At 40.1% G+C, this 18,601-nt stretch overlaps 1 protein-coding gene across 2 annotated transcripts in view; it reads right to left on the bottom strand.

Moving 5' to 3' along the window:
• The window catches only part of CERS6 (ceramide synthase 6), a 333,969-nt gene that overhangs the window by 236,787 nt on the left and 78,581 nt on the right, over nucleotides 1-18,601 (bottom strand). For both annotated transcript variants that reach the window (XM_059053958.2, XM_059053959.2), the window contains exon 2: nucleotides 2,871-2,976. In XM_059053958.2, coding sequence (XP_058909941.1) covers nucleotides 2,871-2,976 — 106 coding nt within the window. The remainder of the gene's footprint in view (nucleotides 1-2,870; nucleotides 2,977-18,601) is intronic.

Below are 18,601 nucleotides of genomic sequence, written 5' to 3'. Positions count from 1 at the left end.
AATAGCCAAAGCAATCTTGAGAACGAAAAATGGAGCTGGAGGATTCAGGCTCCCTGACTTCAGACTATACTACAAAGCTACAGTAATCAAGACAGTATGGTACTGGCACAATAACAGAAATATAGATCAATGGAACAGGATAGAAAGCCCAGAGATAAACACACACACACATGTGGTCACCTCATCTTTGATAAAGGAGGCAAGAATATACAGTGGAGAAAAGACAGCCTCTTCAATAAGTGGTACTGGGAAAACTGGAACAGGTACATGTAAAAGTATGAAATTAGAACACTCCCTAACACCATACACAAAAATAAACCCAAAATTGATTAAAGACCTACATGTAAGGCCAGACACTATCAAACTCTTAGAGGAAAACATAGGCAGAACACTCTATGAAATAAATCACAGCAAGATCCTTTTGGACTCACCTCCGAGAGTAATGGAAATAAAAACAAAAATAAACAAATGGGACCTAATGAAACTTAAAAGCTTTTGCACAGCAAAGGAAACCATAAACAAGACGAAAAGACAACGCTCAGAATGGGAGAAAATACTTTCAAATGAAGCAACTGACAAAGGATTAATCTCCAAAATTTACAAGCAGCTCATGCACCTCAATAACAAAAAAACAAACAACCCAATACAAAAATGGGCAGAAGACCTAAATAGACATTTCTCCAAAGAAGATATACAGATGGCCAACAAACACATGAAAGCATGCTCAACATCATTAATCATTAGAGAAATGCAAATCAAAACTACAATGAGATATCATCTCACACCAGTCAGAATGGCCATCATCAAAAAATCTACAAACAATAAATGCTGGAGGAGGTGTGGAGAAAGGGAACACTCTTGCACTGTTGGTGGGAACGTAAATTGATACAGCCACTATGGAGAACAGTATGGAGGTTCCTTAAAAAACTACAAATAGAACTATCACACAACCCAGCAATCCCACTACTGGGCATAAACCCTGAGAAAACCATAATTCAAAAAGAGTCATGTACCACAATGTTCATTGCAGCGCTATTTACAATAGCCAGGACATGGAAGCAACCTAAGTGTCCATCAACAGATGAATGAATGGATAAAGAAGATGTGGCACATATATACTATGGAATATTAACTCAGCCATAAAAAGAAACGAAATTGAGTTATTTGTAGTGAGGTGGATGGACCTGGAGTCTGTCATACAGAGTGAAGTAAGTCAGAAGGAGAAAAACAAATACAGTATGCTAACACATATATATGGAATCTAAGAAAAAAAACATGCCATGAAGAGCCTAGGGGTAGGATGGGAATAAAGACACAGACCTACTAGAGCATGGACTTGAGGATATGGGGAGGGGGAAGGGTAAGCTGTGACAAAGTGAGAGAGTGGCTTGGACATATATACACTATCAAACGTAGCGTGGACAGCTAGTGGGAAGCAACCGCATGGCACAGGGAGATCAGCTAGATGGTTTTTGACCACGTAGAGGGGTGGGATAGGGAGGGTAGGAGGGAGGGAGACGTAAGAGGGAAGAGATATGGGAACATATGTATATGTATAACTGATTCACCTTGTTGTAAAGCAGAAAATAATACACCATTATAAAGCAATTATACTCCAATAAAGATACTTAAAAAAAGATGTTATAATCCCCTAAAAACTAAAAATAAATAAAATCATCCCACAAAACTAAAATTCCATTTATTCTACTCTTTTTCCTAAAATTCCATTTATTCTACTCTTCTTCCTAGCAGGGATGTTAAGAACACCAGGTGCTTTCTTCCACTTTTCCAGGAAAAATATTTTAAAAGAATAGAAGGGGAAACCCTAGAGAATCCTGGCAGAAACGAAGACTATAAAATAAACAAACATGTTTGAATATTTGAATTAATAGTTTTAAGACAAGAGAGAAGCAATACAAAACGTTAGCAATACAAATACCAAAAATGGAATAAAATTTGCTTAACATAGCCAAATCACATCTTAGAAGCCTGAGTAATTCTCCCAGAAAAGTGAAAGTGGAAAAAGGAACCATTCCATATACAAACACACGATACTTCTCATAGACTGTTATGCTCCTTTTCTTCTTTCTTGTCCACGAAAGAGTAAGACAAGAGAGAGATATGAGTAAGAATCAGCTTTTTGGATGCTGTGATTTGCTTAATTTTTTATGGCCTTAGCTTGAGGGTTTCTGACTTCTGCCTTCCTCCCCTTTTTGTTCTTAAGGAAATACCATCTGGCAGTGGATGGCAATCTTTCCCTCCATCTTCTCCCTGCCTCCTTTTCCCACTCCTGGTTTGGACTTTAACTCTCACCAGAGCGATCATCTCCTCTCCCGTTTTCTTTACAATGAATCTGTACTTTATAACTCTCCTGACCCTCCCTCCTCATGTCTTCATATTGCAGCTCTTCTCTCCTTCCATTTATTCCTTTTTTTGTTCACCTGCCTGTGTATCACAACTGCTAGAACATATGGACAATACTATAAGCAAACAGGCGATTTTTCTCACAATACATTAATTATACTGCTCAGTTCTCCCCGAAGTCCCATCCAACTGTTACACATACATACTGTTTCATGTCATGTGAGATTAAGAGGCACAGAATTAGACCAATCACCATCTAATCTGGACTGTGCTTCACAGACAAGCTTCTCACATCACCTTGGGAGTAAACAATAAGGTCTCAAACACACCCACGTGTATTTGGCTTCTACGCCTTTTGGTCTAGTCACAATGCCTGTGTGCTTTCCAAGAGGACACACGAGGCTAGTCAAATGTTAGTTCTCAAACCCAAGAGGGAAGGAACTGAACGATTTCAGACTGAGAACAGTGGTCATGACAATTCATATCCCAGAAAAGGACAATCATACCTTTGTAATTGCAGTAAAAACCTTTTCCAGAATGGCATTTGGCTGGGCAATTTGTGGTCCATTGGCCTGAATGTTGAGGGCTATGGCACATGGTTTGGCTACAAATCTAAAAAAAAAAAAAAAAAAAGACACAAGTTATTCTCTCTATAGATGTTCTTAATGTCATCAGTTAAACATAACTCAACTGTCCCAATAAAGTGTTGATAGGATTTTATGGGTAGACATTGTCAACATTCATATGTCAGTACCTTTAAAGCAGATTTAACTTTTTTTTTCTCCTTTAATCTCCCAGCAGTAACAGTAAAAAAAGAAATCCTTTTAAAATGTTGAAACCTCCTGATACTCAAGTTCTAATGAGACTGAACAGATAGAAAGACTATCAAATGACAAATATAAATCTGCATGAGATACATAAACCAAAAACCATAATTTTGAAATGACAATTTATATTCTTCTTACTAACAAGTCATGTTATATTTTTACTATGAGAAAGTGTTCACTAACCATCTGATTATACATACAGAAAGTATGCTTTTGATCAACCCTAGTCCAAAAATTTACCATTTTTGTCTCTATGATCAAAGTGTGCTATGTTCAGCCCCAATTCCTTAGGACGCCTTAAAATTCTCTATGCTTTTTTGCTTCTTTCTCATAAATAATCATGAAAGGTGTCAAACAGCATGATGTCCCAGCCAAGCTGAAAAGTCTGAAATGATTATAACCATCAGCTACACCGTTTTTATTGTAAGCAAATGATTATGTCAAGAAGAACAGGAAGACTTAGCTGCATTTCTGGCCGTGTTTGATGTATGAATGAGGCATGGGAGGAATGCAGGCGGAAGGCATGGGGCCCCAAAAGTATGATGATGTCTCTAAAACTTTTTTAAAAAGAAAAGCATTAGAGTTATTTTAGACTAAATGGTCCAGAAATAAGGTGCAATACATGTTCCTTTCTAGTAGTGACATTTAACTTTATCTATAAATACAAATAATATAATAACATATGAAAGTATGATCAAAATTAATTTAATGTTGGCCAAAAGCAACTGATAAATATACAAAACAGGGGCTTCCCTAGTGGCACAGTGGTTAAGAATCTGCCTGCCAATGCAGGGGACACGGGTTCGAGCTCTAGTCCGGGAAGATCCCACATGCCGCGGAGCAACTAAGCCCGTGCGCCACATCTACTGAAGCCTGCGCACCTAGAGCCCATGCTCCGCAACAAGAGAAGCCACTGCAATGAGAAGCCCGTGCACCACAACGAAGGGTAGCCCCCGCTTGCTGCAACTAGAGAAAGCCCACGCGTAGCAACAAAGGCCCAACGCAGCCAAAAATAAATAAATAAAAACAAATAAATTAAAAATACATATATACAAAACAGATCATGAGTAAATCTTCAATGAAGCTTCTTTAATAATAATGAATGAGTTAAAGAACAGTAGACGAGGGAGGAATTTTTTTTAAGGGAGACTAATGATGTTTACATACATGGTAACACATAATATCCCACTAGGTCCTATTTCAAGTAAAAGACAAAAAAATGTATTCCAACAGGAGAATGGAGTACTACTATACGTGCAAGCCTAAACCAGGAAAGACACACACAGAAAACGTAATATAAATCCTGTTTCACTGGGCTCTCTGGGACGAAGTTAGGAAGAATAACCACCCTTTCCTAGTATGTAAATCTAGAAACTGGAATTTTCCTAAACTTTTGCATTCTCAGTTCTTTGTAACATAAAATTCTCTAAAACATGTTACCTATGCCCCTACCTTCTTAAAGAGAAGTGTAGTATTTTTTAAAATAACTTTGGGTCTTCACTATGAACAGTAATCGTGGAGCTATGGATGTAGCTAGTGGAAAGAAATAAAGTTTGATGGGAAATGACCGGAAGTGTCCAGAACTTGTTCCCTTGACAAAGTTTCCTGCTTCATGGTTATCTGCCTCTTCATCATAAGGTATAATGCGGGGTGTGAAAAGACATGAGATCAACAAAAGTTTTTTTAAAAAGGTAAAATAGCAAAATTAGCTTGGTATAAAAGCCAAAATCAACATTTCCAATGGCTGCCTTCTACTCTGCCCTGTTGGATTTCTCCCCAGCTCTCCCTCATCTTCCCAATTCCCACAACTTCTGAAACACTGTATTCAAATTCCCTTTTGGAATTTGGCATCATCATCCTTGTAACAACCTCCTGTTGTAGTACATGGTCTGCTTCCTTCTTCTAAAGAGCAAAGAGTCTAAATGCAAAGGCTGTCATCTCTGATTATGCCATGACAATGTCAGGCATACGCAGGAGAGGGTCAAGAAATCTGATCAACTGGCTACCTTCTGTCAATGTGTTTTCACTGTTGCCATCATTGTTGTGAGTACTGTTGACAAGTTTACAGACCATCTCCTTGTGTCCCACAACAAAGGGCGGGCAGACGTTCGGAGAGTCAAGAAATTCACTCAACAGAATCTCTTCAAAACAACTTCCTCACCTTTGCTATCATCTCCCAGTAACATACAAAAGCATTCAAAAAGGTTCTTTTAGTGTGTTATACAATATAAGGTTTTACACCTCACTCCTCCTCTTTTAAACTTCAAACCACTTTTTTGAAACTCTTCTCTAAATTTCCAGCACTAATAACAACAGCATCTTGAAGAAGGCATATCCCTTGGCCACCAAGCTTATGAAATTTTGATAATCAAAATTATCAAATATATATGATGCTCTGTAAACATATTTTTTAAGCAGTGTCTAAAGGATAGGTGGGAATTATCTCTGCTACTATCTGGCTACAGAGCCTTAGCTTCAGAAATTAATCTCTCTGTGCCCAATGTCCTCAGATGTAAAGAATTATAATAATTACATAGGTACATAAGTTGTGTGTATACACAAACACATGTATATGTTAAAACACCATGTTACATGGTCTCTTTGTCTAAAATCTTTGACGGGAGCCATGTGTATGGTTTCACAACCACAGCATTTACACACCGTGACTCTCTGGGTCCAGCAACACACTAAGCTTCAGCTATGCTGTGTCAAGGCATGCGCCTTCAACAAGCTCTGAAAGTACCAAGCGAAAAAGAAGAGACCAGAAACCAAGACAGGCAACTGAAAAACACACGGGGCATCAGGTAGAGTAACCACTTACCTCAGTTTACCCTCACAGCCTGGCTGTCCCAGCATCATTATTAATGGTACCACCTTTACCGACAAAAGCATCTCTGCTTGCTATTCTGCCACAATAATTTAAGTGTTCCCCATTTGGGCAATAAATTGTAGCAAGCCCCATCATCAAGCCTCAGACCTGGCATAGGTCCACACTGAGTCCACACCAGCAATGCCTTCAGGTTCTGAGCCCATCCACACCTGGCCTTCTCTCAGGACCCAAACCTCCCCAGCTCCCCCATCAATCTCCATGGTCCTATAGGGTGGTGTGCCAACACTTATCACAGGAAGAGTTGCTATGTATATGTGTGACCCTGTTCCCTGTGTGTGTGGTCTCTTTCTTGGAGGCTGGAATGACCTTAATGACACTTCCCATCTCCAGGGGACCCTAACACACAAACCCATGTACTCTCCCTCAACCAGATGAGGCAGGATTATCACCACGCGCACTTTGCAGAGAGCAAATATCCTCTGCCTCCAGGGCAAGGGAAGCAGAGGACAGGATACTTCTTTCCCAGGAAGGTCAATGTTATCATCAGCTCTCCATCTTAATTTACTGGCCAAGCTAAGTCCCCAGTTCTGAGGATTTGAGGAGCAGGGTGGGGTGTGAGGAGTGACAGACAAATTTAACAGAATTTAACTCAATGTAAAGGTTGAAGATTTCTACAGTTTAAATGGTCCATGATGGGTATGTACAATAAATCAAACCACTTCAATCCTTTGACAGAAGTTACTATGCCATAGAATATTTTTATGAAATGCCTGGCATACTGTGGGCACTCAATGAATACCTAATGAATGAATGAACAAATCAGCTAAAATACAATGGCCGGTACCTGTCCTCTCTTTTTCATAAGGGTTGTGCATTTTAACACCCTTAAATACCCACATCTACTCAGGGTTCTCACTTGGGACTCAGAGGGTAGGAGACTGACCACTCAAACTTGAGAAGCTGTTTCTATAATTTCCATTGTCCCTATAATGTCATAGCAGCCCCACCAACCTTTCACTAGGCATTCTCTTTTCAACTTATCTAGCACAGACAGCCAAACACTTAATTTCCAAGATTTAAAAAACTTCATACTGTACAGCACAGGGAACTCTACCTAATGCACTGTGGTAACCTAAATGGGAGGGAAATACAAAAGGGAGGGAATATCCGTATGCCTATGGCTGATTCATTCTGTTGTGCAGTGGAGGCTAACATGACATTGCAAAGCAACCATACTCCAATAAAAATTAATTTAGAGACGGCTTAAAGATGGCGGAAGAGTAAGACGCGGAGATCTCCTTCCTCCTCACAGAGACATCAGAAATACATCTACACGTGGAACTTCTCCTATAGAACACCCACCGAACGCTGGCAGAAGACCTCAGACCTCCAAAAAGGCAAGAAACTCCCCACATATCTGGGTAGGGCAAAAGAAAAAAGAATAAACAGGGACAAAAGAATAGGGACGGGACCTACGCCAGTGGGAGGGAGCCGTGAAGGAGGAAAGACTCCCACACACTAGAGGCCCCTTCGCGGGCAGAGACTGCGGGCGCCGGAGGGGGAAGCTCCGGAGCCGCGGAGGACAGCTCAGCCACAGGGTGCGGAGGGCAAAGCGGAGACATTCCCGCAGAGGATCGGTGCCGACCGGCACTCACCAGCCCGAGAGGCTCGTCTGCTCGCCTGCCGGGGCGGGCGGGGCCGGGAGCTGAGGCTCGGGCTTCAGTCGGATCCCAGGGAAAGGTCTGGAGTTGGCAGAGTGAAGACAGCTTGAAGGGGGCTAGTGCGCCACGGCTGGCCGGGAGGGAGTTCGGGAGAAGTCTGGAGCTGCCGAAGAGGCAAGAGACCTTTCCTCCCTCTTTGCCGCCTGGGCGCGAGGAGAGGGGATTAAGTGCGCCGCTTGAAGGAGCCCCAGGGGCGGGCGCGGAGCTGCCGAAGAGACAAGAGACTTTTTCTTGCCTCTTTGCTTCCTCCGGTGTGAGGTGAGGGGATTAGGAGCACCGTGTAGAGGAACTCCAGAAACGGACGCGAGCCGCGTCTGTTGGCACGGACAGTAGAGACGGGTGTCGGACGCTAAGGTTGCTGCTGCCACCACCAAGAGGCCTGTGTGCGAGCGCAGGTCGCTCTCCACACCGGCCCTCCCGGGAGCCCGTGCGGCCCGCCACTGCCGGGGTCCCGGGATCCAGGGACAGCTTCCCCGGGAGAACGCACGGCGCGCCTTGGGCCTGTGCAGGGTCACGCCGGCCTCTGCCGCTGCGGACTCGCCCCGCCCCCGTGCCACTCCCTCCCCCCAGCCTGAGTGAGCTGGAGGCCCCGAATCAACTGCTCCTTTAACATCGTCCTGTCTGAGCGAAGGGCAGTCGCACTCGGACAACCTACACGCAGAGGCGCGACCAAGTCCAAAGCTGAACCCCAGGAGCTGTGCGAACAGAGAGGAGAGGGGGAGGTCTCTCCCAGCAGCCTCAGAAGCGGCGGATTAAAGCTCCACAATCAACTTTAAGTGCCCTGCAGCTGTTGAAAACCTGAATAGACAACGAATCATCCCAAGTTGAGGAGGTGGACTTTGGGAGCAAGATATACTATTATTTTCCCTTTTTTTTTTCTTTTTGTGAGTGTGTATGTGTGTGCTGCTATGTGAGATTTTGTCTGTATAGCTTTGCTTTCACCATTTGTCCTAGGGTTAGACCGACCCATTTTTCTGTTTTTTTTTTTTTAAAGGAAATTTTTCTTCTTAATAATTATTTTTTATTTTAATAACTATACTTTATACTACTCTGTCTTCTCCCTTTCTTTCTTCCTTTCTTCCTTCCTTTCTTCCCTCCTTTCTCCCTTCCTTCCCCCCTTCCTTCCTCCCTTCCTCTCTTCCTTCCTCCCTTTCTTCCTCTGGACCTTCCTTCCTTCCTTTCTTGCTTCCTTCCTTCATTTCTTCCTTCCTTTCTTCCTTCCTTCCCTCCCTCCCTCCTTCCTTCCTTTTCTTTCCTTTCTATTTATTCTACCTTTTATTTTGAGCCGTGTGGATTAAAGGTTCTTGGTGCCCCAGCCAGGCACCAGGGCGGTGTCCCTGAGGTGGGAGAACCAACCTCAAGACACTAGTCCACAAGAGACCTCCCAGCTCCACGTAATATCAGACGGCGAAAATCTCCCAGAGATCTCCATCTCAACACCAAGACCCAGCTTCACTCAAGGACCAGCAAAGAACAGTGCTGGACACCCTATCCCCAACAAAGAGCAAGACAGGTCTACAGCCCCATCCATTAGCAGAGAGGCTGCCTAAAATCATAATAAGGTAACCAACATCCCCAAACACACCACCAGACGAGGACCTGCCCATCAGAAAGACAAGATCCAGCTTCATCCACCAGAACAGAGGCACTAGTCCCCCCAACCAGGGAATCTACTCAACCCACTGAACCAACCTTAGCCACTGGGGACAGCCACCAAAAACAACAGGAACTACGAACCTGCAGCGTGCAAAAAGGAGACCCCAAACACAGTAAGATAAGCGAAATGAGAAGACAGAAAAACACACAACAGATGAAGGAGCAAGATAAAAACACACCAGACCTAACAGATGAAGAGGTAATAGCCAATCTACCTGAAAGAGAATTTAGAATAATGATGGTGAAGATGATGCAAAATCTTGGAAATAGAATAGACAATTTGCAAGAAACAGTTAACAGGGACCTAGAAGAAATAAAGAGGAAGCAAGAAACGATGAGCAACACAATAAATGAAATTAAAAATACTCTAGATGGGATCAATAGCAGAATAACTGAGGCAGAAGGACGGATAAGTGACCTGGAAGATAAAATAGTGGAAATAACTACTGCAGAGCAGAAGAAAGAAAAAAGAATGAAAAGAACTGAGGACAGTCTCAGAGACCTCTGGGACAACATTAAACGCACCAACATTCGAATTATAGGGGTACCAGAAGAAGAAGAGAAAAAGAAAGGGACTGAGAAAATATTTGAAGAGATTATAGTTGAAAACTTCCCTAATATAGGAAAGGAAATAATCAATCAAGTCCAGGAAGCACAGAGAGTTCCATACAGGATAAACCCAAAGAGAAACACACCAAGACACATAATAATCAAACTGTCAAAAATTAAATACAAAGAAAACATATTAAAAGCAGCAAGGGAAAAACAACAAATAACACACAAGGGAATCCCCATAAGATTAACATCTGATCTTTCAGCAGAAACTCTACAAGCCAGAAGGGAGTGGCAGGACATATTTAAAGTGATGAAGGAAAAAAACCTACAACCAAGATTACTCTACCCAGCAAGGATCTCATTCAGATTTGATGGAGAAATTAAAACCTTTACAGACAAGCAAAAGCTGAGAGAGTTCAGCACCACCAAACCAGCTCTACAACAAATCCTAAAGGAACTTCTCTAGGCAAGAAACACAAGAGAAGGAAAAGACCTACAAGAACAACCTGAAACAATTAAGTAAATGGTAATAGGAACATACATATCGATAATTACCTTAAATGTAAATGGATTAAATGCTCCCACCAAAAGACACAGATTGGCTGAATGGATACAAAAACAAGACCCATATATATGCTGTCTACAAGAGACCCACTTCAGACCTAGGGACACATACAGACTGAAAGTAAGGGGATGGAAAAAGATATTCCATGCAAATGGAAATCAGAAGAAAGCTGGAGTAGCAATTCTCATATCAGACAAAATAGACTTTAAAATAAAGACTATTACAAGAGACAAAGAAGGACACTACATAATGATCAAGGGATCGATCCATGAAGAAGATATAACAATTGTAAATATTTATGCACCCAACATAGGAGCACCTCAATACATAAGGCAAATACTAACAGCCTTAAAAGGGGAAATCGACAGTAACACAATTATAATGGGGGACTTTAACACCCCACTGTCACCAATGGACAGATCATCCAAAATGAAAATAAATAAGGAAACACAAGCTTTAAATGATACATTACACAAGATGGACTTAATTGATATTTATAGGACATTCCATCCAAAAACAACAGAATACACATTTTCCTCAAGTGCTCATGGAACATTCTCCAGGATTGATCATATATTGGGTCACAAATCTAGCCTTGGCAAATTTAAGAAAATTGAAATCGTATCAAGTATCTTTTCCGACCACAACGCTATGAGACTAGATATCAATTATAGGAAAAGATCTGTAAAAAATACAAACACATGGAGGCTAAACAATACACTACTTAATAACGAAGTGATCACTGAAGAAATCAAAGAGGAAATCAAAAAATACTTAGAAACAAATGAAAATAGAGACACAACGACCCAAAACCTATGGGATACAGCAAAAGCAGTTCTAAGAGGCAAGTTTATAGCAATACAATCATACATTAAGAAACAGGAAACATCTCGAATAAACAACCTAACTTTGCACTTAAAGCAATTAGAGAAAGAAGAACAAAAAAACCCCAAATTTAGCAGAAGGAAAGAAATCATAAAGATCAGATCAGAAATAAATGAAAAAGAAGTGAAGGAAACAATAGCAAAGATCAATAAAACTAAAAGCTGGTTCTTTTAGAAGATAAATAAAATTGATAAACCATTAGCCAGACTCATCAAGAATAAAAGGGAGAAGACTCAAATCAATAGAATTAGAAATGAAAAAGGAGATGTAACAACTGACACTGCAGAAATACAAAAGATTATTAGAGATTACTACAAGCAACTGTATGCCAATAAAATGGACAACCTGGAAGAAATGGACAAATTCTTAGAAATGCACAAGCTGCCGAGACTGAACCAGGAAGAAATAGAAAATTTGAACAGACCAATCACAAGCACTGAAATTGAAACTGTGATTAAAAATCTTCCAGCAAACAAAAGCCCAGGACCAGATGGCTTCACAGGCGAATTCTATCAAACATTTAGAGAAGAGCTAACACCTACCCTTCTCAAACTCTTCCAACAGATAGCAGAGGGAGGAACACTCCCAAACTCATTCTATGAGGCCAACATCACCCTGATACCAAAACCAGACAAAGACGTCACAAAGAAAGAAAACTACAGGCCAATATCACTGATGAACATAGATGCAAAAATCCTCAACAAAATATTAGCAAACAGAATCCAACAGCACATTAAAAGGATCATACACCATGATCAAGTGGGGTTTATCCCAGGAATGCAAGGATTCTTCAATATACGCAAATCAATCAACGTGATACACCATATCAACAAACTGAAGGAGAAAAACCATATGATCATCTCAATAGATGCAGAGAAAGCTTTTGACAAAATTCAACACTCATTTATGATAAAAACCTTGCAGAAAGTAGGCATACAGGGAACTTTCCTCAACATAATAAAGGCCATATATGACAAACCCACAGCTAGCATCGTTCTCAATGGTGAAAAACTGAAACCATTTCCACTAAGATCAGGAACAAGACAAGGTTGCCCACTCTCACCACTCTTATTCAACATAGTTTTGGAAGTTCTAGACACAGCAATCAGAGAAGAAAAAGAAATAAAAGGAATCCAAATAGGAAAAGAAGAAGTAAAGCTGTCACTGTTTGCAGATGACATGATACTATACATAGAGAATCCTAAGGATGCTACCAGAAAACTACTAGAGCTAATCAATGAATTTGGTAAAGTTGCAGGATACAAAATTAATGCACAGAAATCTCTGGCATTCTTATACACTAATGATGAAAAATCTGAGAGTGAAATTAAGAAAACACTCCCATTTACCATTGCAACAAAAAGAATAAAATATCTAGGAATAAACCTACCTAAGGAGACAAAAAACTTGTATGCAGAAAACTATAAGACACTTATGAAAGAAATTAAAGATGATACAAATAGGTGGAGAAATATACCATGTTCTTGGATTGGAAGAATCAACATTGTGAAAATGACTATACTACCCAAAGCAATCTACCGATTCAATGCAATCCCTATCAAATTACCACTGGCATTTTTTACAGAACTAGAACAAAAAATTTCACAATTTGTATGGAAACACAAAAGACCCCGAATAGCCAAAGCAATCTTGAGAACGAGAAATGGAGCTGGAGGAATTAGGCTCCCTGACTTCAGACTCTACTACAAGGCTACAGTAATCAAGACGATATGGTACTGGCACAAAAACAGAAATATAGATCAATGGAACAGGATAGAGAGCCCAGAGATAAACCCACACACATATGGTCACCTTATCTTTGATAAAGGAGGGAAGGATATACAGTGGAGAAAAGACAGCCTCTTCAATAAGTGGTGCTGGGAAAACTGGACAGCTACATGTAAAAGTATGAAATTAGAACACTCCCTAACACCACACACAAAAATAAACTCAAAATGGGTTAAAGACCTAAATGTAAGGCCAGACACTATCAAACTCTTAGAGGAAAACATAGGCAGAACACTATACGACATAAATCACAGCAAGATCCTTTTTGACCCATCTCCTAGAGAAATGGAAATAAAAACACAAATAAACAAATGGGACCTAATGAAACTTAAAAGCTTTTGCACAGCAAAGGATACCATAAACAAGACCAAAAGACAACCCTCAGAATGGGAGAAAATATTTGCAAATGAAGCAACTGACAAAGGATTAATTTCCAAAATTTATAAGCAACTCATGCAGCTCAATAACAAAAAAACAAACAACCCAATCCAAAAATGGGCAGAAGACCTAAATAGACATTTCTCCAAAGAAGATATACAGATTGCCAACAAACACATGAAAGAATGCTCAACATCATTAATCATTAGAGAAATGCAAATCAAAACTACAATGAGATATCATCTCACACCGGTCAGATTGGCCATCATCAAAAACTCTAGAAACAATAAATGCTGGAGAGGGTGTGGAGAAAAGGGAACCCTCTTGCACTGCTGGTGGGAATGTAAATTGATACAGCCGCTATGGAGAACAGTATGGAGGTTCCTTAAAAAACTACAAATAGAACTACCATACGACCCAGCAATCCCACTACTGGGCATATACCCTGAGAAAACCATAATTCAGAAAGACTCATGTACCAAAATGTTCATTGCAGCTCTATTTACAATAGCCAGGACATGGAAGCAACCTAAGTGTCCATCAACAGATGAATGGATAAAGAAGATGTGGCACATATATACAATGGAATATTACTCAGCCATAAAAAGAAATGAAACTGAGTTATTTATAATGAGGTGGATGGACCTGGAGTCTGTCATACAGAGTGAAGTAAGTCAGAAGGAGAAAAACAAATACCGTATGCTAACACATATATATGGACTCTAAGGGAAAAAAATGTCATGAAGAGATTAGTGGTAGGACGGGAATAAAACACAGACTTACTCGAGCATGGACTTGAGGATATGGGGAGGGGGAAGGGTGGGCTGAGACGAAGTGAGAGAGTGGCAGGGACATATACACACTATCAAATGTAAATTAGATAGCTAGTGGGAAGCTGCTGCATAGCACAGGGAGATCACCTCTGTGCTTTGTGACCACCTAGAGGGGTGGGATAGGGAGGGTGGGAGAGAGGGTGATGCAAGAGGGAAGAGATATGGGAACATATGTATATGTATAACTGATTCAGTTTGTTGTAAAGGAAAAACTAACACACTATTGTAAAACAATTATACTCCAATAAAGATGTTAAAAAAAAAAAATTAATTTAAAAAAATTTCATGAGAGGCAGAAAACATTAATTTCAAATCCCAAATGAGAGAAGAAAGAAGATATAATTTTTATCTTCCTAAAAGTAGTATATGATATATATACATAATATATGATATATATCTTATATAAGATTATATGAAAATAAAAATTTTATTTGTTTATTCTGCAAAGAATTTGTGTATCACTGCTGGCATTTTTTTTTTAAGAGAGCATATTAGACACCAAATAAAACTCATAACAAAACTACTGTAATCTTAACACCTACTGTCATGGTCCATTAGAGAAACGCTGGATTTTTTTTTCTCCAGTGCTGGCTCTAACATAAGTAAGGTCACAAAAACTGCTTTTCACAAGGGTTGTCATAGGAGAGAGAGAGAAACAGAATGAGATAGACAGAGGGTGGGGTAGAGAAGCTACAAATATAATAGTTGAAAGGGAATATGTACTTTTGAGCTTTGATGATTGCCTCTACCAGGAAATGCTCACCTAATTACTTTTTTAATCAAAGGCAGCAACAGCATCTTCAAAAGATCAAACATCTATGAAGTACTTTCATGTGGTATAACATATTTGAAAGTAAATATAATAAGGATGTATGCTTTGAAAAATACTAGTCTCAATGTAAAAGCAGAGAAAACACCTAAGCCATTCCTACTTTTTAGTTCTATTTAACAACATGTATTTGTATTATAAACATTAATTGAATGTCTCTACACAGAGCACCAAGATAAGCTCTGGGCTGCGGTGTGCTTAAAGGTATACACAAAACATGAAGTGATTCTTGCACTCAAACAGCTTTACACTATGGAAAAAGAGAGTGATCTAAAAAAAAAAATTGTTTACAGGGTACACGTCAGTTCTAATCACTTAATACTATGTAATCATCTTCAGTGGGGAGCACAGCAAGAGAATTAGTCCTTCCTGACTCTAGCATTTCCTACACTTTTCAAAGTAGTTGGATGGCTGTGGTGGTGGACACACAAACCTACACATGTGATAAAAACTGTACAGAATTAAATCACACGCACGGGCTTCCCTGGTGGCGCAGTGGTTGAGAGTCCGACTGCCGATGCAGGGGGCACGGGTTCGTGCCCCGGTCCGGGAAGATCCCACATGCCGCGGAGCGGCTGGTCCCGTGAGCCATGGCCGCTGAGCCTGCGCGTCCGGAGCCTGTGCTCTGCAACGGGAGAGGCCACAGTGGTCCGCGTACCGCAAAAAAAAAAAAAAAAAAAAAAATCACACGCACACACACAATGTAGAACTCGGGAAATCTGTGTAAACTTAACAGATTGTATCAATGTCAATATCCTGCTAGTGGAAAAAAAAAAAAAAACACTCTGCAAAACCGCCAAGACCCTAAAAACAAAACCAAACTACTTGAGGGCTCTGGAGATGGAATAAAAGCAAGTAGACTTTGGAGGGGAGTAAAAAGGTGGAGCAGGAAACCAGCAGAGGACAAGCTCCCGTTTACTTATTTATATATTTAGTTTGCAGCTCAACTCTGAGATCAATCACAGCAGCAGATAAAGCTTTGACAGGAAAACACATTCTCTTGTCTAGCTGCAGGGACAAGGAAACGAGCCTGGGGAAATCAGAGAGTGGCTAGGGAACCACAAAAGAAAAAAGCCAACCCCTAATTCTGCATATAAATGAAGTTCTGGCTGATCCCAAACCACATATGTACAAGGTAAACTGCGAGCAGGTAGGAGCTGAGGTTTAAAGAACTGAATGGAGATTGAAGCCATGGTCCACTGCAAGCCTGACAGGCTACAATTAGAACTTAACTGAGTAAATTGCTTGTTAACACAAGACATCTCAACACTCTTCAGAGCAATGTAAAAAAATCCAGAATCTCTACAATATAACTCTCACAATGTCCAGGATACAGTCTAATATGTTGACAGAGAGGAAGGAAAATATGGCCCAATTTTAGGAGTAAAGACATGCAAAGACATTCAGTGAACCTGAAGATAGGAAAATAGAAACAATGCAATCTGAGAAAGAGAAAGAAAAAAATGACAAAATAAAGAAACACACACTGTGGAACAATTTCAAAAAGGCTAACATATGGGTAATTGGAGTTCCAGGAAAAAAGGAGGCAGACTGGGGAAGAAGAAGAAAATAGTAGTAATAGAAAGAATTAATAGTCTGTAACTTCCCAAGTCTGATAAAATACATAAACATACAGATTTAAGAAGCTCAAGAATCCCCAAAATAGATAAGTTCCAAAAAAAGGAAAATCTAGACAAAATCACAGTCAAACTGATGAAAACCAAAGATAAAGAGAAAATATTTAAAGTCACCAGACAAAATGGCACATTATACACAAGGAACAATAATTTGAAAAACAAAGGACTTCTTATCAGGCATCACAGAGGTTCAATGACAGTGAAACAACACCTTTAAAGTGCTGGTAGCAAAATCAAAACCAAAAAAATTGTCACTCCACAATTCTATGTCCGGCAAAATTTTTCTTCAAAGAATGAAGGTGACAGGAAAACAAAGGGAATTTGTCTGCCACCAGACCCCCACTTCAATAATACTAGAGAGAGTTCTTTAGGCTGAAAGGAAGCAAAATCAGAGGGAAGCTTAGATCTCAGGAAAAAATGAAGAACATCAGAAATGGCAAATATATTGATAAATACAAAAGTACCTGGAAGGTCTCTGAAATTAATCACAACCAATTAATAACAGATTAAATACTTAAACCCAGTTATGAGAAATAACATATGTCCCACCCCAGACTGTGCTGGAAATAAACCTAAGTATGAACAAGTGAACGTCCAAGAAAAAAGAAATGAACAGGGGTTGACAGATTCAATTCATTGCTTGACCACCAGCACCTACACAGGCTCCAACATTCACCAGTTATGGGTACAGTCACAGCAAGTATTACAAACTTTAAACTTACGAGAACAGTATAGATTGGATATTGAAAGCTACGTGGGTGCATGTTTAGATACACATGGGTGCATGTGCCTGGGAGAGTAGGTGTATGTGTGGGACTGTGTATTCTACAATTCTAAGATAAAGCTGCTTCCCCACTTAGTGGAAAGACGGCCAGGATGGAGATAGGAGACTGATATTTATTGATAGTTATTAAGTGCTTTGCAATGTTTTATTCCTTTTTTTTTTTTTTTTAGTCCAACAACAACTCTTCGAAGTAAATTTTAGTCCCATTTTACAGAAATATAAAGTAAATCTCAAAGAAGTTAAAGGATCTGCTCAAGATCTTAACACTTAAATAGTTTAGACAAGATTTAGAACTGGTCAATCCAAACATAATCTATTAATAAAAACAACATTTTCTCTGTTCCCTAAAATAATAAAACTTGATTAAAAAGGCACTGTTAGGGCTTCCCTGGTGGCGCAATGGTTGAGAGTCCACCTGCCGATTCAGGGGACGCGGGTTCGTGCCCCGGTCCGGGAAGATCCCACGTGCCGCGGAGCGGCTGGGCCCGTGAGCCATGGCCGCTGAGCCTGTGCGTCCCGAGCCTGTGCTCCGCAACGGGAGAGGCCGCGGCAGTGAGAGGCCCGTGTACCGCAAAAAAAAAAAAAAAAAAAAAAAGGCACTGTTAAAATAATGTGATATAGTCATACACCTTCACTCAGAAATCTCACTCTTTGGTATTTATCTAGGGAAATCTGTCAAAGAAAAAAATCCATAAATGTAAAGATTTTCACGCACCATCATTTTATAACAGGGAAAATGGTAAACAGTTTAATGATTCACTAACAAATGACTCATTGAGTACCTATGATGAGTCAGCCCTGCTTTAAGTGTTGGGGATGCAGCTGTGAACAAAATTCCCTGCTTTTATGGAGTTTACATTCCAGTGGGGAAGAAGGGGGATGTAAAATAAAGTGATGCATGTGATGCAAGATAGTGAAAAGTACTATAGAGAAAAATAAAGCCTGCTAA

Source organism: Kogia breviceps, chromosome 2, assembly GCF_026419965.1.
Source record: "Kogia breviceps isolate mKogBre1 chromosome 2, mKogBre1 haplotype 1, whole genome shotgun sequence".
Lineage (NCBI taxonomy): Eukaryota > Metazoa > Chordata > Mammalia > Artiodactyla > Physeteridae > Kogia > Kogia breviceps.
Note: the sequence above shows the minus strand (reverse complement) of the source record. Positions and strands in the feature narration are given on the sequence as shown.